At 40.8% G+C, this 23,143-nt stretch overlaps 1 protein-coding gene across 1 annotated transcript; it reads left to right on the top strand.

Moving 5' to 3' along the window:
• Nucleotides 1-353: 353 nt before the first annotated feature.
• On the top strand, nucleotides 354-22,819 carry LOC114536049. Its single transcript, XM_028557407.1, has 35 exons — nucleotides 354-454; nucleotides 759-1,193; nucleotides 1,401-1,755; nucleotides 2,002-2,378; nucleotides 2,585-2,814; nucleotides 3,346-3,481; nucleotides 3,601-3,738; nucleotides 4,156-4,328; nucleotides 4,509-4,677; nucleotides 5,273-5,573; nucleotides 5,881-6,032; nucleotides 6,120-6,221; nucleotides 6,547-6,737; nucleotides 6,875-7,016; nucleotides 7,389-7,571; nucleotides 7,752-8,042; nucleotides 8,432-8,686; nucleotides 8,901-9,061; nucleotides 9,242-11,390; nucleotides 11,863-12,178; nucleotides 12,284-12,642; nucleotides 12,870-13,093; nucleotides 13,382-13,657; nucleotides 13,844-13,969; nucleotides 14,165-14,479; nucleotides 14,866-15,102; nucleotides 15,356-15,937; nucleotides 16,130-16,360; nucleotides 16,910-17,458; nucleotides 17,568-17,876; nucleotides 18,422-18,700; nucleotides 19,004-19,312; nucleotides 19,398-19,698; nucleotides 19,872-20,102; nucleotides 20,335-22,819. Exons 2-35 carry the CDS (start codon nucleotides 839-841, stop codon nucleotides 22,515-22,517), a joined length of 12,687 nt encoding a protein of 4,228 aa, XP_028413208.1. The 5' UTR covers nucleotides 354-454; nucleotides 759-838; the 3' UTR covers nucleotides 22,518-22,819.
• Nucleotides 22,820-23,143: the final 324 nt, after the last annotated feature.

The following is a 23,143-nucleotide window of genomic DNA, read 5'->3' on the forward strand; positions in this document are numbered from 1 at the left end:
TGCATGTTTATCTTTAAACATTCTCCGACCCCATCAAGTTAGCCTGGGTCCCACGAATCTTCAAAATTCTGCTCTGGTCTAAATGTATCCGTGTTCAAAACCCTTCATCACCTTCCGAAAGCGTTCGGAGAAAAACGTTGCACGTTTCAACCTAAGGTTTTCCGCCAGTAAATTCAACCTCTACGTCCTTTCTATCGACCTATTTAGATTGTATTTTGTGTTAATGTAGCTTTCAATTTACATATTTCATTCATGATTTTTGTTTCGCTACAGATGACCCTTACACAAAACGTCATCAATTCGACTGCAGCATTTGACCAGAAGACGTTTGCTCCACGTTCCTCGTTGACTATAAAATTTACAATTTTATCGTTTTACACATACCGAAGCGACGGATCAGTTTCTGGGCCTGGTTTTAGAACGATTCAAATATACGATGAAAATTGCGACCGAGGTTTGTTTCCAATTACCACATAGCTAGAAAAATATACATTTGAACACGTTTCTATGCAATAGTTTGTTCTTGTCCTGCAACTCAATAACTTATCAGTCACAAACTTGCACTGCCGCTTGACGAAGTCTTGTAACATTGGAATAGCAAACCAAAGGTCTTAGGTTTGATTCCAATCTTGGTAACTCAGAGTATTGAACCATCACAATATTAATCATATACCTTCGTCGTATACCTTGAGCTACAATTATCAAGCCTGTTTCAAAGCCATGTTGTCACGAACACTAATCAACTCGTATGTTTTCAGACTATCAAGAGTTGAACATCGAGCATCGTTCTCTTGCAACCGACACTTCCGTCGTCCGCAGTTGGGTGCCATTTACTGGAATGCTAAAAATGTACCTACGGTTTCATGAAACATTGACAATCCATTTCGCCGACAGCCCATCCGTGAAAGCTTATGCGTCTTACCAATTTGTGTTTGACACAGTTAAGCAAAAAATGCATGTCTATAAATTGAAGAATGGAGGAGACAAGACGGAAATCCACAGTGTAGGAGTTACTCAGAGGTTTAACAAAAAACCAAATCTGTTGTACATTTACAAAAAATCCTCCCAGTGGTTAGTTGGCAATAATTACAGGGTTATAACAATTGAAGATACTGCAGGAATACACATGAAATACTGGGGAATAGCTTGTTCATCTGTTAAACCTGTCGAGTTAACTTACTGGAAACATATAGGTACGTGAGTGAATTCTTCATCGCTAAGGAAGAACAGTTTAGAACTGATAGAGCTATCCAGTATAAATAAAGTTAGTTTAGTTTAGGTTTCCTCCTGTAGTAACACTGGATCAATAAGAGATGATCCTTACTGGACCTCTAGGAAGAACAGTTTAGAACTGATAGAGCTAATAAAGTTAGTTGATCTGATTTCTGATAATGGTTTAGGTAAATGTTACCAAAAAGCTGATTACTTCTGGTTGGCGGACAAGCTCGTCGGTGGAACGACCATCCCGGAACTACGCCACGGGAAGGACGGTCACATTCGCGACTTGAACGAAGTGAAAACGTTACCCTTTGGACCTTTTGTTGATGGACATACGTCGTCGTCTCTCTATCTCAGTGGGGCGTGTTCTGGGGGGCTGAACCTTCCAAAGTTTCACAAGGGATGTCTATCGGATGTAACAACTTGTGATTCTGGATTCACGATGGCATTTTGGGTTTCTGCGTTGGATGCGAAACCGGCCAGCGAGGACAAGCAGGTTTTTTGGCTGCCGGACTTAGGATTGTCTTTAACCTACAAGTAAGGCGAACCTAAAAGCATTTGTTTCTATTTTTGAATTATCATTCATTGAGAAAATATGGATGGAAAATGTGTTCTTTTCACATGTCGTTTAAAAACTTTTCAAAAGATCATTTTGAGAAGGTTTCAAACACACCACCTGGCTTTCCTCTGTTATAAAAACCCCTTTCCCCCCCAAAGAAAGCCCTGTCTTTATATATCTCCCAACTCCTCAAATAAATACAGTGTTTTTATTGTATTTTCCAGATCTTCAACGGCCGACGTTCAAATAAAGTCTGGTGAAAAAGATTACACATTATCCTTTCACATTGGGAGAAAGGACTGGTCTCATGTTTTCATATTTTGGGATCCAGTCAACGGTGTTAAAGCACTGATTGACAACTTGAAGGAGGTTTCTGGCACCTCAACTAACCAAATCAGTCCTTCAGGACCCGGCTACACGAGTTTTCAAGTTGGTCAAAAGTCAAGTGCCCTAACAGGATGCGCACGCATGGCAGTACGTGATATTGCATTGTGGGAACGCCGTATCAGCATGGCCGAAGCACATGAATATTATCATTGTAACAATTTTGAAAAACCTTGGGAGTTCACGGTGAACTCTCATGGAGTACCGACGACAACCGGTATGTCAAGAATATTCTATTAGATCATTCAGACCTTCAGCCACCTGGACTGTTTAGTCATTTATACGGTACGAATAGAAATTTAGGTCTTTTCAGACTCCAAAGTTTCTCGCTTGGTGATTTGATCAGTCGTAATCAACGAACGATATTTTCCGGGTTTGTTTTTTTTTCAAACTGAACCTGTTTCTCATTCTGTCTTTCTCCAGGCACCTTTCCTTTTCCTGCACAAAACATTGCGTCTTTTAAACACGGAGGAAGCTGTGTATCAGAATATGGTGCATGTCATGCAGTCATTGATGGTACTGGTTTATGCGGCTGGGGAAGATCAATTTTCTTGAAATTCGACAAAGAGTATATTGTCAACAAAGTGTTGTTTAGTAGTTGGTACGGGGAAAGAAGTCTGACCATTAAGTTTTCAGACGGGGCGACGGAGAAGGTATTTCATCATCTCACCGTGTTACGTTTAGTTTAGGTTTTCTCTTGTAGTAACACTGGATCAATAAGAGATGATCCTTACTGGACCTCTAGGAAGAACAGTTTAGAACTGATAGAGCTATCCAGTATAAATAAAGTTAGTTTAGTTTAGGTTTCCTCCTGTAGTAACACTGGATCAATAAGAGATATCCTTATGGACTCTAGGAAGAACAGTTTAGAACTGATAGAGCTATCCAGTATAAATAAAGTTAGTTTAGTTTAGGTTTCCTCCTGTAGTAACACTGGATCAATAAGAGATGATCCTTACTGGACTTCTAGGAAGAACAGTTTAGAACTGATAGAGCTATCCAGCATAAATAAAGTTAGTTTAGTTTAGGTTTCCTCCTGTAGTAACACTGGACCAATAAGAGATGATCCTTACTGGACCTTTTGGAAGAACAGTTCAGAACTTTCTGTTGATTGTAAAACCGGGGTAATACAGTCCTCTTGCTAGTTTCATGTAATTACAACTAAATGATATTGTTTTTTTAAGTTCCATTTGGGAAATGTATCTCATGTTCAAGAAATATACTTTGAAGATAAATCAACAAATTCATTGGATATTTCGGTGGAGAACACTATTGTACCGTATGTCTATGAAATCAGCGTTTATTATGATTTTTCTCCAGGTACGTTACCCTTTCTTGAGATCTCGGAGCTGTTATACATCAGTAGCCTAGTATTCATTTCAGATAGTTTACAAACGCTTAATGATCTTGAGTCCCATGTGACAATTTTCATTTGCTAGATCGTCTGCCAAGTTCGTATATCAACTGGGCTCGGGGATCTCGCGTCACAACGCAGGCTGGTAAAGCAATCCGCCCTTACGTTGTCGATGGGTTAACTTACGACTGGGACAAAACAGTTGTTAGCACAACTGAAGAAGGTAATCGAATCACCAATCAATATGACTTATCTATTGTGCTTGTACGTCTCCGCAAACCCTTCCTTGCAAACTCTTTGCCTGTTTTTATTGTTGCTTAAATATTCAAACGTAAATTCTTGAAATAACTTGGACGTCTAACGTGGCACGTCTTCAATTAATGACTTCACATCAAATATGGGATGACAACTGAACTGTTTAAAATAGACAAAAATACTTCTCGACGTTTCGACCTAAGGCCCTTTGTCATGCTTTAATCCTTCGAACTCTTCTGACAAAGGCTTTTACGTCGAAACGTCCAGAAGTATTGTCTATTTTAGGCAGTTGTTATACCAAATTTGATGCGTACATCCTTGTTACATATATAAACGACAAACGTGCCCACCACTGAAGGTTTTTTTGGATCCTCATCAACTTCAGGTGCATCGTCCACGCCACAACCTGCCTCATGCGACAGCTACAAGTGGATAAAAATTAAACTTCCTCGTGAAGTAAAGTTGAACCTCCTTAGACTTTGGTTGATAAGCGACGTTGCCAAGTATGATCACCTGAAGATGTTTGAATTGGAGTTCTCAAACGAAAAGAAATTTGAGGTTGGTAAAATTCTCACTCAATGAGTTTGAGCGTGAGCAAGCTCTCAGAATACAGGCGTAAGTCTTTAAGCAATCATTTCACATATGACTGAGGTTGAATTCAACCAGCGATCTCTAATCCTAGTAGCAAGATAATGTCTGTATGGTTTGAAAACTATTGCTTGAATATTTTTTATCTAGTATCTCTCAAATTTGCCTGTTAATGAAACCGTCTCGACGTACTGGAATGAATTCTTTTTCTATACTGTTACCAAGGATTCGATAAAACTTTCTTTTCTTGATACACATGAAATGACAAAGAAGAAAATTGCCGTAAAGGAAGTTGAGCTTTTCTTCGATTCTTCTAAAGGTAAGTAGGTACATAGGCGTACGGGCGCAACTTCGTTGGGGGGGGGGGGCAAAAAAAATCGCCCGAATTTTTGAATTATACAATGTGCCCGAATTATAACTTTTACCAGATTTGTAACAATAGGTTTGGCAAACCGGCGGATGTGCTGTTAAGAAAGTGGAACAAAAATAGCGAAATAGAATACAAATATGTTATATATATTACACAATTTGGTTTTAAAAATTTTAGCTATGTAATTTAGCTTTCAGTTTGCCCGAAGTTTCGGCTGAACTTTGATTCTCGAAATTCTTTGGGGGGGCGACAATCACCCCCCTGCCCCCCCCTGCCCCCCCTGCCCCCCTGCCCCTGCCTGCCCCCCTGCCCCCCCCTGTCTCGTACGCCTATGAGTGGGTAAACAATAGCAAGAAGATTCTCATTTTTGCGCGTCCTGTTGCATAAATGCACTTAGAAGTAAGGGACCGTTTTATTTGATACGAGTGGAGAAGCTGCTTTAATCTTTCAAAGGCTATTCATAAAATAAGAAGGTTATTTTGCAACAGGAAAGATCTTTCTTTCAATGGCAATATTAACGGTAATTTTTTGAATAATTTTTCAGGTTTTCTTGCCTCGAAAACTATCGTTGACAATGATGGAGCCCGCATCGCAGAGAAGGGACTGTCGACGGCTAAATTTGGTCCCTTTGATTTTTCTATCAACTTTCGCGTTAAAATGACGCAAGCCAACGCTAAATTTATCGGACGAAAAAACGGGGAAAATTTGTACAGAACAATGATTAAAACAACTGATGACTTCAACCTGCACATTCGAATTGGATTACACAACATTTATTCAGTTTCCAGTGTTGCTGATGGAACTTGGAAAAGCGTTATGTTGTTTTATAATGCACGGGAAAGCCTGTAAGTATATATTGTTTAGTTGGTGTGCGGTAGGTGTGTTGTATGGTACCAGTACCCCTGTAGGTGTGATGTGGTGTGGTACCAGTACCCCTGTAGGTGTGGTATTGTATGGTGTTGTGTGGTACCATTACCCCTGTAGGTGTGGTATGGTATGCATAGTGTGACATGGTACCAGTACCCCTGTACATGTGGTATGGTATGGATAGTGTGGTATGGTGTGCTGTGCTGTGGAATGGTGTGATGTAGCATAAGGTATCTTTCTATTAACACCAGAACGAACTAATGTTTTGCTGTCTCGAATTTTTAGGTTGTCATTATTCATTGATAAGCGTCTGGAGTCCAGTCTTATTGCGCTTGTCCCAGAAGAAGCGGATGGCTGGGAATGGGAGACTGGTACGACATTGAACAGTGGGTTCACTGGAACCTTAGTCAACTTTGTAATCTATCACGATGTTCGAGGTGAGTACATGAAGAAAGTTTGTCTTGCGATGAACTAAAGTATATTCCTTTTTATGCTTTTACTACAAATATATCTTTGGTTTAAAGGTTTTGGCATGAAAAACTACATAATCCCCGACTCCGCTCTGTCGGTGTCTTCTGCTTCAAGTGATACTACTGGAGCAAACATGGCTCGTCTTTACAGAGAAGGTAAGCGCTGTGTTTGCTGTCGTTTCTTCGTTCGGTCCGCCTTTCCCTAAGGAAACGTTTTCAAATTTTGACTACATGCATACTGCTGAGTTCAACGTTCAATTCAGAGAATATGCAACTATTTTGCTTGTGAAAATACAGCCTTATTGAAAATGGTATTGGTTTTAATGCTTATTAATAATCCATGTACAAAACATGTGAACTTCAGTACTGTTTCATTGGCTGTTTAGATTACAGTTAATTCTAGCCAACTTCGCTGTTAACTTGGGTATTGATCTTAATAAAGTGCTTTGATAATTTCAATGTCTTTTTCTTCAACAACCAGGCGCATGGGTAATAGCTCCGGAGAAAAACGACCAACAGCAATATTTGCAAGTTGATTTGGGCATCGCTCGTCGTGTTGGTTATGTCGCCTTTCAAGGCCACGACAATATGTGGGTGACCTCAGCTCGAATATCATACAGCATGGATGCTCTGGAGTGGACCTTCTTCCTTGATACAGAACAGAAAGCGCAGGTTGGTACGGGTGGGCAGGGGGATTATATCTCCCTTTCGTAGGGGAGTGGCGTGTTGCCTTCTGGAGGGTAGAAGATATTGCCTTCTTAACGATTTGTAGAGACGTCTAACCCACTCCATTTTAAATTGAAATTAAGATATTCAAAGCTTCTGAAAACGCAAACGCTGTTGCCATGGTAATGTTGTATACCCCCGTTGTCGCACGGTATATCCGCATATATCCATATTTAGCAAATGTTGGCATGGCTTTGAAGACGGAAATTTACGACTATAATTATGGTAAGTAATGATCCTTACTGGATCTCTAGGAAGAACAGTTTAGAACTGATAGAGCTATCCAGTATAAATAAAGTTAGTTTAGTTTAGGTTTTCTCCTGTAGTAACACTGGATCAATAAGTGATGATCCTTACTGGACCTCTAGGAAGAACAGTTTAGAACTGATAGAGCTATCCAGTATAAATAAAGTTAGATTAGTTTAGGTTTCCTCCTGTAGTAACACTGGATCAATAAGAGATGATCCTTACTGGACCTCTAGGAAAAACAGTTTAGAACTGATAGAGCTATCCAGTATAAATAAAGATAGTTTAGTTTAGGTTTCCTGTTTTAGTGGATGAACAAAAGATTTATCCCGGATAAAAATATTTTTCCAGGTCTTCCATTCAACTCAGTGCTACGCTATAATGTGCCTTCATACAAGGGCTGCATCAAAGGAGAAGACTTTTTTAAGCAGAACGTATTTCTACCCAAGTTTTTCAAATCTTCAAAAAGCACTCCTGAAGACTGTAAACACGCCTGTGGCTCGGAAGGCTACAAAATGGCAGGCTTGTTTCAAGGTATTTATGTACTTGTATTGATAAGTTTTAACAAGCGTTTTTGGACCTTTTTTTCATGAGCAAATCTTTGAGCTGTTGGCAGTGACTATATTCAGTGAAGGCGGCAAGGAAAGGCAAAATACAAGCGGATGGAATCTTGCAAAATACTATTATAACGTTTCACTTTTTTGTGTTTTAAAGGTTCATTGTGTTATTGCATGAAAGAAACGATGAAATTCACTAAACTAGCTGATGCTCGTTGCTCATTTCCTTGCCCTGGAAATCCGGTGCTCCACTGCGGTGGGGAAACAGCCGTTAGTTTATACGAAGTATCCTGTCCGCCGTTATGCAGTGACTGTACTGTTGGTATTTATTCCGACCCATTGAATGTATTGTTCAAGAAGCAAATAATCTTCACAAATTTCACCGGTAATGCGGTCGTTGGCATTGACGTTAGTTTGAATGGAGTTCACATGGTTAATGTTACAACAGGTAAGGATGTGGCTGTGTTTCTGAGCTAAATTTTTCAGCTAGGTTTTATATTTAAAATAAGCTGTCCTGTGGTGATCCAGTGTAAGTAGTATTCTACAATAAGCTGTCGTGGTTTGTGTCTGAACTACCTGAGAAAGATATCTCAAACGTGGTGGTCCAGTGTAGGTAGTATTCTACAATAAGCTGTCGTGGTTTGTGTCTGAACTACCTGAGAAAGATATCTCAAACGTGGTGGTCTAGTGTAGGTAGTATTCTACAATAAGCTGTCGCGGTTTGTGTCTGAACTACCTGAGAAAGATATCTCAAACGTGGTGGTCTAGTGTAGGTAGTATTCTACAATACTGCTGACTTCTGTTTATTTAATCTTAAATTATGTTTTTTTAAACCAGGTGAATTTGAACACATATTTGTTGATTCTGGTCAATTGATTCTAATTGCCGAAGCCCGAGATTCTCTTGAAAGACAGGTTGCTGTGGCAACAACAGAAATCACTGCACATTGTCAAGCATACACCACCATCTTAACTTGCCCGGAGTGGGTTCTTAAAGGAGAGACTTATGAATGCAAATTGTATATACAGCGGGGAACTGGGACGAATGTGAACTGTACTATTGATGGGGAGGATGTGCCACTAGAGATAGACGGTGAGGGATATGTTTGTATACATTGTAGAAACAGTGGGATAAGGAGATTTTCCTCCTGTACTAACACTGGATCAATAAGAGATGATTCTTACTGAACGTCTAGGAAGAACAGTTTAGAACTGATAGAGCTATCCAGTATAAATAAAGTTGGTTTAGTTTAGGTTTCCTGTATTATTAACAGATGGAGAATTATTAATTTACCTATATTTTCTAGATAACATGTTATTTAAAACGGGCGAAATTCTCGAAGAAAATCCAGTCGCTGTTGTCAATGACAGTTCCACAACAATTCTTCCAGCTCAATTTTCGCTTCTCTCTGGCATGATCACAGGGTTTGAGTTCATGACTAGCGGCCCTGGAAGCCTCTCTATCAAGGTACGGTAAAATGAACAGTTCTTGTGAATTCGTTATGAAATTAAATTTGTTACATATTTTATACAGTAGGATGAAATAGCAGAATATAGTATGAATTTTTTATTTGCAATTACTTTACTGCAAGATATTTCGCCTGTTAATCCGAATGGTGACGTAATAAAGCCGTTTGTCTTTCAATAGGTTTTTAGACCAACTTGTGAGGCTGGGACTAAATATTGTCAAACCAATTACAAGTGTGTGTCCACCAGCGTTTTCAGTCAAGAATGCCTACAGGGGAACCCACCAAGAACCCTGAATACGTTTCCGTCCACTGGTAAAATGTGCGATGATTCAGATCCGTATTGCCCGACTCGGAAACCGCCCTCCAACGTGACTTCCCGTTTTCAGGTAATATACGATAAACAATTTCAGTTTTCCCGCGCTGGGCTCCATGCTGTGAAGCCAAACCAATTTACACGTGTGTTTCCTGGAGACATGATAGGTTACTCTGATGCTGTCAATCTTCAGTACAAAACGACGGGCGTATCATTCCGGGCGGAAGAAAGCGAGACGGGGTTCTATACCCCGGTGGCTCGGGTTGAAGGCCGCACGGCACTTCTTCGTGGTCATTACGCAGCCCCCCGGAGTTTGTTTTTTAATTTGAATAAAACCGGTGAACTCAACTGTCAAGTTGGTAACGAAATCTTGCAAAAAACTCTGGTCGCACAAATCAATGCGTATGAAATTATCGAAGATGTGGTCTTGATGTTACCCGATTTTACCGCGACTAACCAACTAACAGTAATCGCGGTACCTGGACACCCCGGTTTAAACGTGAACTACACGTTTCATTTCGATGAGAACGATACCATTGTTGTTGCCAATAAACACTCTCATGACGGGTTGAACATTAGCCATACCTTCACTCACTCCGGGTTACACCAAGTCAATTTAACGGTGACTAATATTCGATATACCGTCAATGTTTCCTCGTGGATACGTGTGTTAGACCCCATCACTGAGCTAACCTGGGATTGCCCGATGTACCTAGCAATGAATGATCAAACTAGAATCCCTTTTAGTGCTAATTCTGGGCAGAATGTTACAGTTACCGCTCAATTTGGAGATGGCAATTCCTTCACTCAAGGACAGCTTGATTTTGTACCTGGAACTAAGAATTACCTGCCGCATACCTACATGACGACGGGCTCATATAACGTTAGCCTTTTTGCAGAAAACGCGGTCAGTGTTGCATACCTAACTGGACTGGTAATTGGTATGAAACCTGTTGATAATGTCACTCTTACCGTAGAGAGTGAAAGTGGTACCCACCAGGATAATACATTTCCGCTGGAAGCACCTTTGGTCTTAACTATTGCCAGCAATGGTGATGCTGTAAGTTTTGAAGTTAACTTTGGAGATTCCTCGGCTCAAAATGTCACGGAAGAAACATCGTTAAGCCATCTCTATACTGAGACTGGAACCTACACGATTACTGTCAATGCCTCAAATCTTGTTAGCCATAAAACTACTAATGTATCGGTAACTTTGCTAGAGTCAGTTCAAAATATACAAATTGACAATGATGGTCCAGTTAAACTTGGAGAACCGATGACCTTTGAGGTCAGCATGAAACAAATGGGCACATATCCTTGCTACTATTTCAACCTCGGAGATGGGACTGAGTTCGTTTACCGAGGCGCCTTCTTGGCCACGTGTCCCAAAGACTTCGATCACGTGACAGACATTCGTTATATTACGTCATCTGATAAGATCCAATTCACTCACACCTACACCAACGTCACAGTGTATCAGGTGACCTGCGTCGGCTCGAATCCAGTCTCCAAGGAAGATGTTAAAATTGAGACGGTCGTCGTGAACAAGCCTTGTACGTCACCTGTCGTCAGCATCGAGGGACTCGCGCAAAGCGTGGAAAGCGCGCGGGAATTTATGCGGTCAGAGGAATTCGAGATTATTACTAAGAACACGATTGATTGCGAAGCAACATCAGTGACGGATTTTGAATGGAAAGTATTTAAGGTGACTTCGCTGGGTTTCTCGGAAGATGAAAGCGAGGAAATATCACTGCCTCATATTAAGATGGATGACTGGAAAGTTGTTTTCACCCCCCGATCTTTGGGCTACGGTGTATATTACATTCGTTTTACCCTCACCATGGTCGGTGTCGAGGGTGTTAGTTCTTCCACTTTCGGATACGTCAAAATTACACCATCGCCGATTGTTGCCGAGGTTCGTGGTGGCTCGACGCGTTTCGTGGGATTCAACAAAGTGATTTCACTTGATGGCGGAGTTTCACGGGATCCTGATGTTGAAGAAGGCGATTATGAAGGTGAGAGACATGTTTCCTCCTGTAGTAACACTGGATCAATAAGAGATGATTCTTACTGGACCTCTAGGAAGAACAGTTTAGAACTAACAGAGCTATCCAGTATAAATAAAGTTAGTTTAGTTTAGGTTTCCTCCTGTAGTAACACTGGATCAATAAGAGATGATCCTTACTGGACCTCTAGGAAGAACAGTTTAGAACTAACAGATCTATCCAGTATAAATAAAGTTAGTTTAGTTTAGGTTTCCTCCTGTAGTAACACTGGATCAATAAGAGATGATTCTTACTGGACCTCTAGGAAGAACAGTTTAGAACTAACAGAGCTATCCAGTATAAATAAAGTTAGTTTAGTTTAGGTTTCCTCCTGTAGTAACACTGGATCAATAAGAGATGATCCTTACTGGTCCTCTAGGAAGAACAGTTTAGAACTGATAGAGATACTCAAAATACCAATTGCTGACAAATTCTATTCTAGGGATGTATTTCTACTGGCATTGTAAGCGGAGCGACGATAACTACACATTTCCCGCCGAACCAGAGGCAATAAAGCAGTCGAGAATAGCGAATATTACCAACGGCACTAGTTTTGTTGACTTTGGTGGCTGTTTTGGTCAAGGACCTGGCCGCTTGAATTACTCAAACACAACGTTGGCGATAGATGTTGACACTGGACTTATGAGGGAGAATGCTTCATATACACTGCAACTTTTGGTGAAGAAAGATTTCAGGAGAAGTCTTTTTAATTTATTTCTGAAGGTTATTACTGGGGATCCACCTACTGTAGCCCTAAGGTAAACGAAATGAAGATATTTGAAAATTGCTTGCCCTTTCTTGGTTTTTTTTTTGCCAATCATACCCTGGTCTTGCCATTAAATTCTGTACAATTCTTCATTCAGCTGTTTGAGAAATTGTCTCGAGAAATTCAACCCTTCCACGAAAGTGTCCCTGGAGGTGACATGTGAGGATTGCAGGAGCGCCATGAATTACCGCTGGGAGGTTTACCTGTTCAACGAAGGCTCCTGGGATATGATTGATAATCACGAGGAGATCATACTAACGCGACCGTCGTCGCCAAATTTGGTCATCAAGGAGGAATCGTTGCTCGGTAATCGGACGTACAAGATTCGGGTAGCGGCGTGGAGACACGGAGGCAATCCGGGCATTGCCGAACTTGTACGAACTGTCAACATACCGCCTTACGATGGATGGTGTCATGCTAGTCCTCTAACGGGATACGCTTTGGATACCTTATTCGGTGTGTATATACAAATACATTTATTACACAGCCTGATCTGAACTCGTTTTTTACAATTCCCCACTTAGTTTTCGTGTTTGTCTGAATCACTATTCTATATAACAAATAACTTTTAACTTTGGCTTGAAGCGTCAAATTGTTATTGAACCTTGCAATGGGCCCTGGTTCAATTGAAGATAAATTTTCCTGGTCGTATTAAGATTGTATTGTTTATCATCGATGTTTAGGAATCACCTGCGGAGATTGGATTGACGACAATCTGCCACTGAAGTACACGTTTTCATATTTCCCTGGCACGGGAACGCTGGAGTCTTTGGTTTACGTCGGAGGGAACTCGTTCAGCCCCAACGTGACATTCCCGACTGGCCAAGATGCGAATAACACGCTCTACTTTGTGGTTCTTATAACAGATTCGTTAGATGCTTCGACTCTCGTTCAAACCGAAGTTCAGGTAGACAATTTAACTCTTATAAACAGAGAAGTCTGCGTGTTTGGCATGGGTATAATACGCTTTCAAAGCCTCACACAACCCTCATATGTTTGGTTTAGTTAGCTTTCCATTTATTCCATGCAGTTCAATAACTCAGGTGAAAATCATTGTTATACGCCATTGTCAAATGATCACAGAATAACAATAGATTATGGTGAAACATAATGAATTATTATAGGCAAATAAAAAACCAGCCTTAATTTAAAAGAAACTGGCAAAGTTTTAAAGCTGTTTCTTCGCAATCTTCAGGTTAATCCTACGAATACTGACGCACTTAAATCGAAGGTCGAAGATCTTACATCGACTAACGGCACTCTGAAAAGCATGTTGTCATCTGGTGACACACAAAATGCGTTTCAAATGATTTCCGCTGTCGGGAATATGTTAAATTTTGAGTCGGAGAAAAGTGAGAAAAGTGAAGAGTCGGTGGATACTGGCAAGAACACCACGGGTGAGCCACAGGACGAGAACAGCAAAGTAAAGGAAGAAGAAAAGAAAGAGGAGGCGAAGAAAGAAAATACGAAGGTTTGAATTCAATGTTTGTGATTTTGAATTCAGATCTTGGCCAATGTTATCTTTCAATCTTTCATGTTTGAGATTTTGAATTCAGATCTTGGCCCATGTTATCTTTGAATTCTGTAGGTTTAGGTGAATATTGGCAAAACAAACCTAAAATTACTGTCGATCTTATAAACTGTTTTTTCTGCTTAGTTGCGCACCAGTTTGGTGAACGTGATTTCAAATGCCCCGGTGAAGACGTTGGAAGATGCACATCGTACCTCGGCTGTACTTGGTACCGTTACCAAGGAAACGGAGGAAGTCTCTCAGGAGGCCCAAGTATGTGTATGAAGTTGTAGCAATTAGTGTAGGTAGTATTCTACAATAAGCTGTCGTGGTTTGTGTCTGAACTACCTGAGAAAGATATCTCAAACGTGGTGGTCCAGTGTAGGTAGTATTCTACAATAAGCTGTCGTGGTTTGTGTCTGAACTTCCTGAAACTATTCTAACATTTCATTTCTCAACGCATTCTAGGAAACAGCGACTTCAACTTTAGCAACAGTTGGCGACGTTCTGGAGTCCGAGGCTGAGAAACCTGGAACCCACCCAAGAACTGTCGCTAAGACAGCAGAAGCCGTATTATCTGGGCTGGGAAACGTTATTCAAGCCGCATTTTTTGTCGAAGAACCAGTGGCACCCCAGCAACCTAGCGTGGGAGAGACCGCAAGCGAGTCAAGGACCAGTGAAAGTAGCCAGACCTCACAGTCGAGAGCAACGAAAGCACCACCTGTGAAAGCAGAGGAGGAGAATGATGATGATGATGATGAAGAATCCGAGAAGAAACAGAAGGTAATTTAATATTTTTAGACTCAATAGAGCTTAATGTATTTTCTTAAAGCTTCTTCTCCATGTCTCAAGGTCCGTTCAAGTGAATGACATCATCCATTCCACTTCTGATGGATGTTTTATTGTCTGTTGTCTTGCAATCTATATGGGTTTGAAATCAACTAAGCCCAATGTAGTACTGCTTTATCAATAACACGCTACATCCCATACAGCAGAAGTGGATTGGATCCAACAAAATTGAATCGTGTGTCTCGGAGACCTTGATATCTTTCAAAAGACGATACACAATAAAACATTTCTACCCAAGATTACGAAAGGTTTTAGCTGTAACCAGGAAAGATACCCTCGCGCAATGGTATAACCTAATTAATGTTTTTTGTTTACTTTAGAAAAAGGAATTGGCAGATAAGTTAATGTCGGTGGTGAAAAAAGTTGCGAAAGCTGTAACAACGAACAAGGCGCCGGGCGAGGAAGCGACTCGTATTGACACTCCTTATCTCTCCCTGGAAGTTTATCGCGAAAATCCTGAAGAATTGGATTCGAAATTTCTAACCGCAGGATCAGGAAGCTTTGCTTTACCGCAAATGAGCGGTATGCTGAATGGAAGCGGAACATGTGATGTGTCTGTAAGTGCAGTTTAGATGTCTGTCGTGATGTTCGTACAAAATTATGAAAATAAATAAAATTATCCAGCACTTGATTTTACTCTGTGAAAAACTACACTATTTTCCTTTCATTTCCCTCCTGGTAACCAACTCAGGGTCGATAGAAACAGTTGATGTAAAACCTTTTAAAAAATACACGCATTTCCGCACCGAATCTGCTACCCAGAAACCAGCTAATAGAATCACTTCCAAAATGCTCTATTTTTCCTTTCAGACTGTTGCTACCCCAACCAATCCGTTTGAAGATGACGCCAACCGCATACACTCCGTCGTCATGACGACTGAAATAAGAAACGCTTCTGGAGGAATCTCAGTCGCGGACCTCGACGATCCCATCGACATTCGCTTACCACGTGACCCGAAACCAGTCCCCTCGGACCGTGTCTACGAAGCCATGGCGGGAAAGATGATAATGCATAAATTCCCGGTGACTCACAACGATAGCTCGATAAATATTGAACTAAATTTAGTCGGAAATTGCTCAGAACGTGCCAACTTTAGCCTGTATTTACAAAAACATCGCAAGCCCTCAGTTCATGAACATATGTTTAATATAACAATTCCTGATTATGAATTTACGCTCGAGTATAATAACAGATCAAAAAGTCCAAACACATTCTTTCTGTCCAATGTTGATTTAAACCGTCAGGCAACAGGCACCTTTTATGTTGGGGTAATCTACAACAGACCAGATGTCGAATGCCCGGAAACAATGAACTATACTTTGAATATTTATACATCTGGCTGTCTGTACTACGATGAAGACGAGGAGGTCTGGAAGGGAGATGGCTGTACGGTATGTCACGAAACCTTTGATTAGCTGAGGCCTGAGGGAAATGTGATTGTGAAAATGCTATTAAAATACGTGAAGTTTATTGAATAGACCTTTCTCGTGTTGAATTCGAAAGCGTAAAGCCTGATTACCACAAATATTATCAAGATATGAATCATTTTAAAGTTGATGAGAAGTCTATTTTCGTTCGTGTAGGTTGGGTTCTTGACGAACATGAATGAGACACAATGTCTTTGCAATCATCTCACTTCGTTTGGTGGCGATTTTGTTGTTGCTCCAAATTCCATCGACTGGGACGCCGTGGCAGCCGGGTTCAGCAATCTGGATGAAAATCCAATCGTGTTTGCTGTGGTCTTGTCCATTATTTGTCTTTACTTCATCATGTTGCTTTGGGTTCGACGCAAGGATAAGAAAGATCTTGAAGAGGTGAAGAAATAATGAGAAACCTAAACTAAACTAACTTTATTTATACTGGATAGATCTATCAGTTCTAAACTGTTCTTCCTAGAGGTCCAGTAAGGATCATCTCTTATTGATCCAGTGTTACTACAGGATGAAACCTGAACTAAACTAACTTTATTTATACTGGATAGCTCTATCAGTTCTAAACTGTTCTTCCTAGAGGTCCAGTAAGGATCATCTCTTATTGATCCAGTGTTACTACAGGATGAAACCTGAACTAAACTAACTTTATTTATACTGGATAACTCTATCAGTTCTAAACTGTTCTTCCTAGAGGTCCAGTAAAGATCATCTCTTATTGATGCAGTGTTACTACAGGGGGAAACCTAAACTAAACTAACTTTATTTATACTGAATAGCTCTATCAGTTCTAAACTGTTCTTCCTGGAGGTCCAGTAAGGATCATCTCTTATTGATCCAGTGTTACTACAGGAGGAAACCTAAACTAAACTAACTTTATTTATACTGGGTAGCTCTATCAGTTCTAAACTGTTCATTTGCTTTTCTTAACAGTTCGTCACCATTCCTCTACCGGACAACGATCCTCGTGACAACTATAACTATGAGGTCACAGTGTATACAGGACACCCAAATGATTCTGGTACGACAGCCAAGGTCTTCATCGTCATCTCAGGAAGCGAACACGACACGGAGCCGCGCGCTCTCGTGGACTCAACCAACACCGCCTTAAAAGCGGGCGGTGTGGACACCTTCATCCTGAGCGTGCCCTCAAAACTTGGCAAGATCGATCACGTGCGAGTATGGCATGACAACACGGGGAATTCCCCGAGCTGGTTCCTAAATCGAATCCTAGTTCGCGACGTTCAAACGAATCGAAAGACCTGGTTTCTTTGCGACCAGTGGTTTGCAGTGGAGGAAGATGATGGTCTTATTGATCGCGCTCTTCCCGCGGCGACTAAAGATGATCTGACTTCGTTCAACTTCTTGTTTTCGATCGAGGCTAGAAGAAAGTTGTTCGACGAACATTTGTGGTTCAGCGTTCTTTCGAGACGTCCACGCAATCAGTTCACACGCGCGCAACGTCTTTCGTGTTGTCTCGCGGTATGTACACGATCATTGGCTTGATGTGATCTTTCATGTTCACTTGCGCCCATTATTCCAGCCGGGATAGTTCGGATAGAATGAATGTCTCTTTTGCCTTTTTTTACAGTTCTTATTATCAACGATGTTGGCAAACGCCATGTTCTATCAGACCGATGATACCTCCTCTTCTGGCAACGATGTGCGTGCTGGCCCTCTCGTGTTCTCTCTGAAGCAGTTATGGATTGGATTCATAAGTTGCTTAGTGATTTTGCCCGTCAATCTTCTTATCGTGTATATATTCAGGAATGTGCGACCCAAGGAGGAACCAAATGCCGGGAGCAAAGATTCCGATAATGCTCGAAAGTATGCGCTGGATGACGAGACTGAAAACAACGTTTTTTCAGATCCAACTGAGAATTTAGTCGGCTGTTCAAAGGTAGACGATATGTTTTTAAATGAATGTTCTCTGCTTTCTTGAGAACTACTATACAACTATATAGTTTGACTAATTCAGGTTTCATTCTGTAGTAACACTGGATCAATAAGAGATGATCCTTACTGGACCTCTAGGAAGAACAGTTTAGAATTGATAGAGCTATCCAGTATAAATAAAGTTAGTTTAGTTTAGGTTTCCTCCTGTAGTAACACTGGATCAATAAGAGATGATCCTTACTGGACCTCTAGGAAGAACAGTTTAGAACTGATAGAGCTATCCAGTATAAATAAAGTTAGTTTAGTTTAGGTTTCCTCCTGTAGTAACACTGGATCAATAAGAGATGATCCTTACTGGACCTCTAGGAAGAACAGTTTAGAACTGATAGAGCTATCCAGTATAAATAAAGTTAGTTTAGTTTAGGTTTCCTCCTGTAGTAACACTGGATCAATAAGAGATGATCCTTACTGGACCTCTAGGAAAACAGTTTAGAACTGATAGAGTTATTCAACTTTATTTAAATGTAAAATATTTCCCTTTTTTTATAGAACTCGCTTCCGAGAAAATTAATCTACGTTGCTTATATTCTTCTCTTCCTAACAATCTCCATCTCAGCAACATTCACAATCTTCTACGGTTTCACATTTGGCAAAGAAAAATCAGAAAAGTGGATCAGCTCCACTCTGATATCTTTTGTTCAAGACTTGATGCTCTTCCAGCCTCTTAAAGTCTTCGCAGCAGCAACGATCATTGCGCTCATCATTAAGGATCCAAATAAAGTCGACCAGGGGGATACGAGTGACAGCAAGCCAGGACAAGCTGAACAGGTTTGTAAAATTCGTCTGGTGTAGATGAAGCTGTGGGCCATAGATTTTCAGGAGGATTCATGATTGGGTTTTGCTAAAATGTGTTTGGTCATGTTTTTTTTTTCATACCAAGATATCTCGGCCCATTGTGGTTAAGATTAGCTGGTTTTAGCTTTGTTTTCAACTGCTAGGGTTTCGGTATTCGACTAATTGCACTTCTGATTGCTTCATCTCAAAGAATTGTCGTGTTTAAATGGTTTATTTTCCTTCAAAGATGCTTGAGCTATAGATAGCTGAGCCTTGCTAATGTTTCATTGTCTTTAGGACAATGGCGAATCGATTGACGACGAAGAGAAATCGATATTCCCCGACGACAATTTCCGTGAGCCAAGGACACCAAGGTCAGTGATGAAGCCTCTTCCAGCCGCGCAACTGGTGGCCGTGAGGGAACTGCGTACGAAACAGAAGAAAATGCGTCGCATCATTAGCGAAGTGTGTTGGTACATTGCGTATCTTGTGTTGGTATCCATTGTTGCCTATGGTAACCGCGATCCTAAGGCGTATTTGGTTACCAAGACGATGAACGATTTATTTGTCGAGAATAAATATACGGCGAGAATGCGCTTTGAAGATGTAAGTTGCGTCATGATGAACTAGTCAGTACTTGGTATAGTGGTATGTTGCTTTTTTAGTAAATTAGACATGTAATTTCTTTTAGATTTCTAACATTCAACAATACTGGAGTTGGCTTCACAACAGCATCTTGCCTGCAATCAGCCCTCCTTTCTGGTATGGTCCATATGGTTTGGATGATATTGAGACCATCTCGAAGACAATTGCCAGTAAATCTCGCGCAAAGGCGAAATCAAAGAGCACGAAAACCAAAACAAGCAGTTCTTCGGGGTCAGATGATTTGAAGGCGGCCTATCATGATTATCCTGAGCAATTCACGGCTGACAGAGCAGTGTCGTATGTGGTTGGTTTGGCCAGAGCTCGCCAACTCAGGAATACTCTGGAAGGTGAGTTATACAATCAGTATCATAAAATATAGCAGCCAGCTGTGTTTCCTCCTGTAGTAACACTGGATCAATAAGAGATGATCTTTACTGGACCTTCAGGAAGAACTGTTTAGAACTGATAGAAATATCCAGTATAAAGTTTATTGCCCTAAAACTATCCGATTTCATTTCAGATTCTTGTGTTGTTCACCCGACCGTGCGTCATCTCCACCGCCAATGTAATAAAGAGTACAGTTGGTCAAACAAGGACGAAGGATGTTATAATGTCAGTTGGTCGGCATTTAACGGATCTGAACATAATTGCAAACAACTGAAAGGTGGAAAATCTGCGTGGAAATATCGCACAGCCAGGGACCTCAAAGGAACGCCATTCTGGGGCAAGTTTCATAACTACTGGGGCGGAGGTAAGAGTTTTTCTTTGAAACAAATCAACTAAACTAACTATATTTATACTGGACAACTCTATCAGTTCTAAGCTGTTCTTCCTAGAGGTCCAGTAAGGATCATCTCTTATTGATCCAGTGTTACTACAGGAGGAAACCTAAACTAAACCAACTTTATTTATACTCGTTAGCTCTATCAGTTCTAAACTGTTCTTGCTAGAGGTCCAGTAAGAATATGTCATATTTCTTTTAGGCTACGTGTGGAATCTGGACAGCAGCTTATCTGTGGTTCAACAGGAGGGGAAAATGCTGGAGAAACAATCCTGGCTTGACGATCAAACCCGGGCAGTTTTCTTCGAGTTCATTGTGTACAACGCGTTCACGAACTTCTTCTGTACCGTAACTTTACTCCTGGAGAAGCAAATCACCGGGGGAATTTACCCGTACGGACAAATACACACTCTACGATTATACCATTACGTTGGCACGGAGGCCTTTATCACCCTGGTATGTGAGCTGATCTTCGTGGGCGTCCTGTGTTACATCTTCACTCGTGAATTGAAAGAGGCCCGGAGCTCCGGTATCAAGAAATATTTCAAAGACCCCTGGAATTATTTTGATATTCTGGGACTGCTCTTCTCATTCGCCGCTATTGGGCTGTATTTTGCAAGAATGGCCGCAACTTCCCTAGCTTTAAGACGAATCAATAAAAACCGAGATACTTTTGTCAGTTTTCACTACGTAAGCGCTATAGACCAGTCGTTCACAGTGCTATTAGGCCTCGCTGTTTTTGTCTATTTCATGAAAGTTCTCCGACTTTTACGTTTCAACCGCAAGATCAGCCTTCTTTCAACGACTCTGATTGCGTGCACGGAAACATTGCTCGGCTTCCTGTTCACTTACATGCTCCTGTTCGCCGCTTACGCGCAATTAATGTACTTGGTGTATGGTCGAGATATGCCTGAATTTGCGACCTATCAAAGATGCCTTTCTGGTCTCATGGAAATGACACTTGGTTCAAGCGATTTTGACGGTATGAACGCGACAAACCGGATCCTAACCAGTTTCATTTTCTTTAGTTACACTTTGCTAAACACCTGTGTTTACATGAACCTGTTTATTTCGATTTTGAGCGAGACGTTCTCCGAAGTTCGTGCAGACGTGTTGCTTCAACCGAACGACTACGAGATTGTGGATTTCATGATCAAGAGTTTGAAGAAAACCGTTCTCCGACAGGTGGCGCCGATGACGGAGCCCATCTACAAAGAACCTAAAGATGACATCGACCTTGGAGTGGACAAGATTTCTGAAACTTCAGAATGTATACAAAGTGCTCTGCAAGGGCAGTGTAAAGAAGATATTCGTCAGGCGCTTTGGTTTCGAGATAGGAGCAAAATGAAAGAAAAGGGAGTTCTTTTAAACATTTTACTGGAAAGTGGCGAAATTTTCACGGAGAATGATATAGGTGAAGCTATACCTTTGTTTGATGGTATCTTAAAGAGACATACACTCGATGAACTCTTGGTTATTCAGAAAAATCAAAGAAGAAGAATCGCTTCAGAATTTGAGGAGTCGTTTAGTTCCAGTTGGCGTAGCTCAAGGTTTAGTCCCAGGGAAGCGAGCCAGATATTTACCGAGGATGGTGTTTTTTATGGTGATGGTGAATGCCAGTCGAATGCTGATTGTGGAGATGGTAGTGGCGATGATGATAATGGTGTTGGTGGTGATTATGATCACGATAATGTTGCTCCAAATGATGATTGCAATCGTGATGATGTTGGTAATAATGGTGATAGTGATTGTGATCACGATAATGGGAATTATGATCACGATAATGATGACTGTCATCACGATGATGGTGATTATGATCACGATAATTATGACTGCCATCACGATGATGGTGATTATGATCACGATAATGACGACTGCCATCACGATGATGGTGATTACGAGCATGATAATGATGACTGTCATCACGATGATGGTGATTATGAACACGATAATGATGAAGATAGTAATGATGGTCGTGATGAAAGTAATGATGATGATAATGGTCGTAATGATGAAGATGATGGTGGTAATGATAACATTGGTAGATTTAGTGATGGTCCACGTCCTGTTAGTGGTGATGATAATGAAAGTGACAACGAAGATGGTGATGATAATAATTTTGATGATAGTGATTGTGGGAATGATGATAACGAGTCGTTACACGATGCTGGTTCCAACAACGAGGACAATGCTAGTCAAAATGGTGGTGACTTGTACTATGATGGCCCTGAACGTGAATCCAACAGCAAGCTTCGTCTTGTCAACCAACAACCTGTCAAAGATTTGGAGAAAGATGATCTTAACAGTGTTTACTCGACCAGTCACCTGAGTCTTCGAAACCATGATTACGTCATCTCAATGGAATCGGACGAGGGAATGATGTAAAAGAGAAAATTTGTAGGAAATAACTGTCCACTGCAAATAACTTTCATAACTTTCCAGTAACGTATTTATAAAACATATTTATATTGATAAACACACTTGTTAAACAACAATAAACTCACTCTGACAGGTGCGTAGCCAGCCTGACGATCAGCGGGATAAAATCGTCATGCTGGCTAAGGCACTGACTCTGAATTCCAGAACATTTACCACAAGTAGCCTAAAATATGGCTACCCAACAGAAGGTGGCGCCTGGTGCGTTACCTTGATGTAAATGTTAATGCACAATTGTACAGATGTTAATCATCGGATAGTTTGTAAAAGTAAACTCTTTTGATATTAACTGTGTCTGTTTAACGTGATGATATAATATGATGATAACCGCAAGTAATGCTATGCAGTCGACATGTGCGACATTACGCGATAAATTTGCATAATCTCCGGACACATTCTTGCCTCAAAATCTCTTCACAGCTGAGCTCTACTGCGTGTACCGAAGTAAACAGAATTTGTTGGTTTTTTAGCTGTTAAACTCCTAACCCTTACACAACTACTAAGTACTAACCCTATAAATTTGTAGATGTGAGCTCAGTTGTAACCGGTAATACTGATAATTATGTCCAGCTCAG

Source organism: Dendronephthya gigantea, unplaced genomic scaffold (assembly GCF_004324835.1).
Source record: "Dendronephthya gigantea isolate DGI-Jeju-01 unplaced genomic scaffold, DenGig_1.0 000129F, whole genome shotgun sequence".
NCBI classification, from domain to species: Eukaryota; Metazoa; Cnidaria; class Anthozoa; order Malacalcyonacea; family Nephtheidae; genus Dendronephthya; species Dendronephthya gigantea.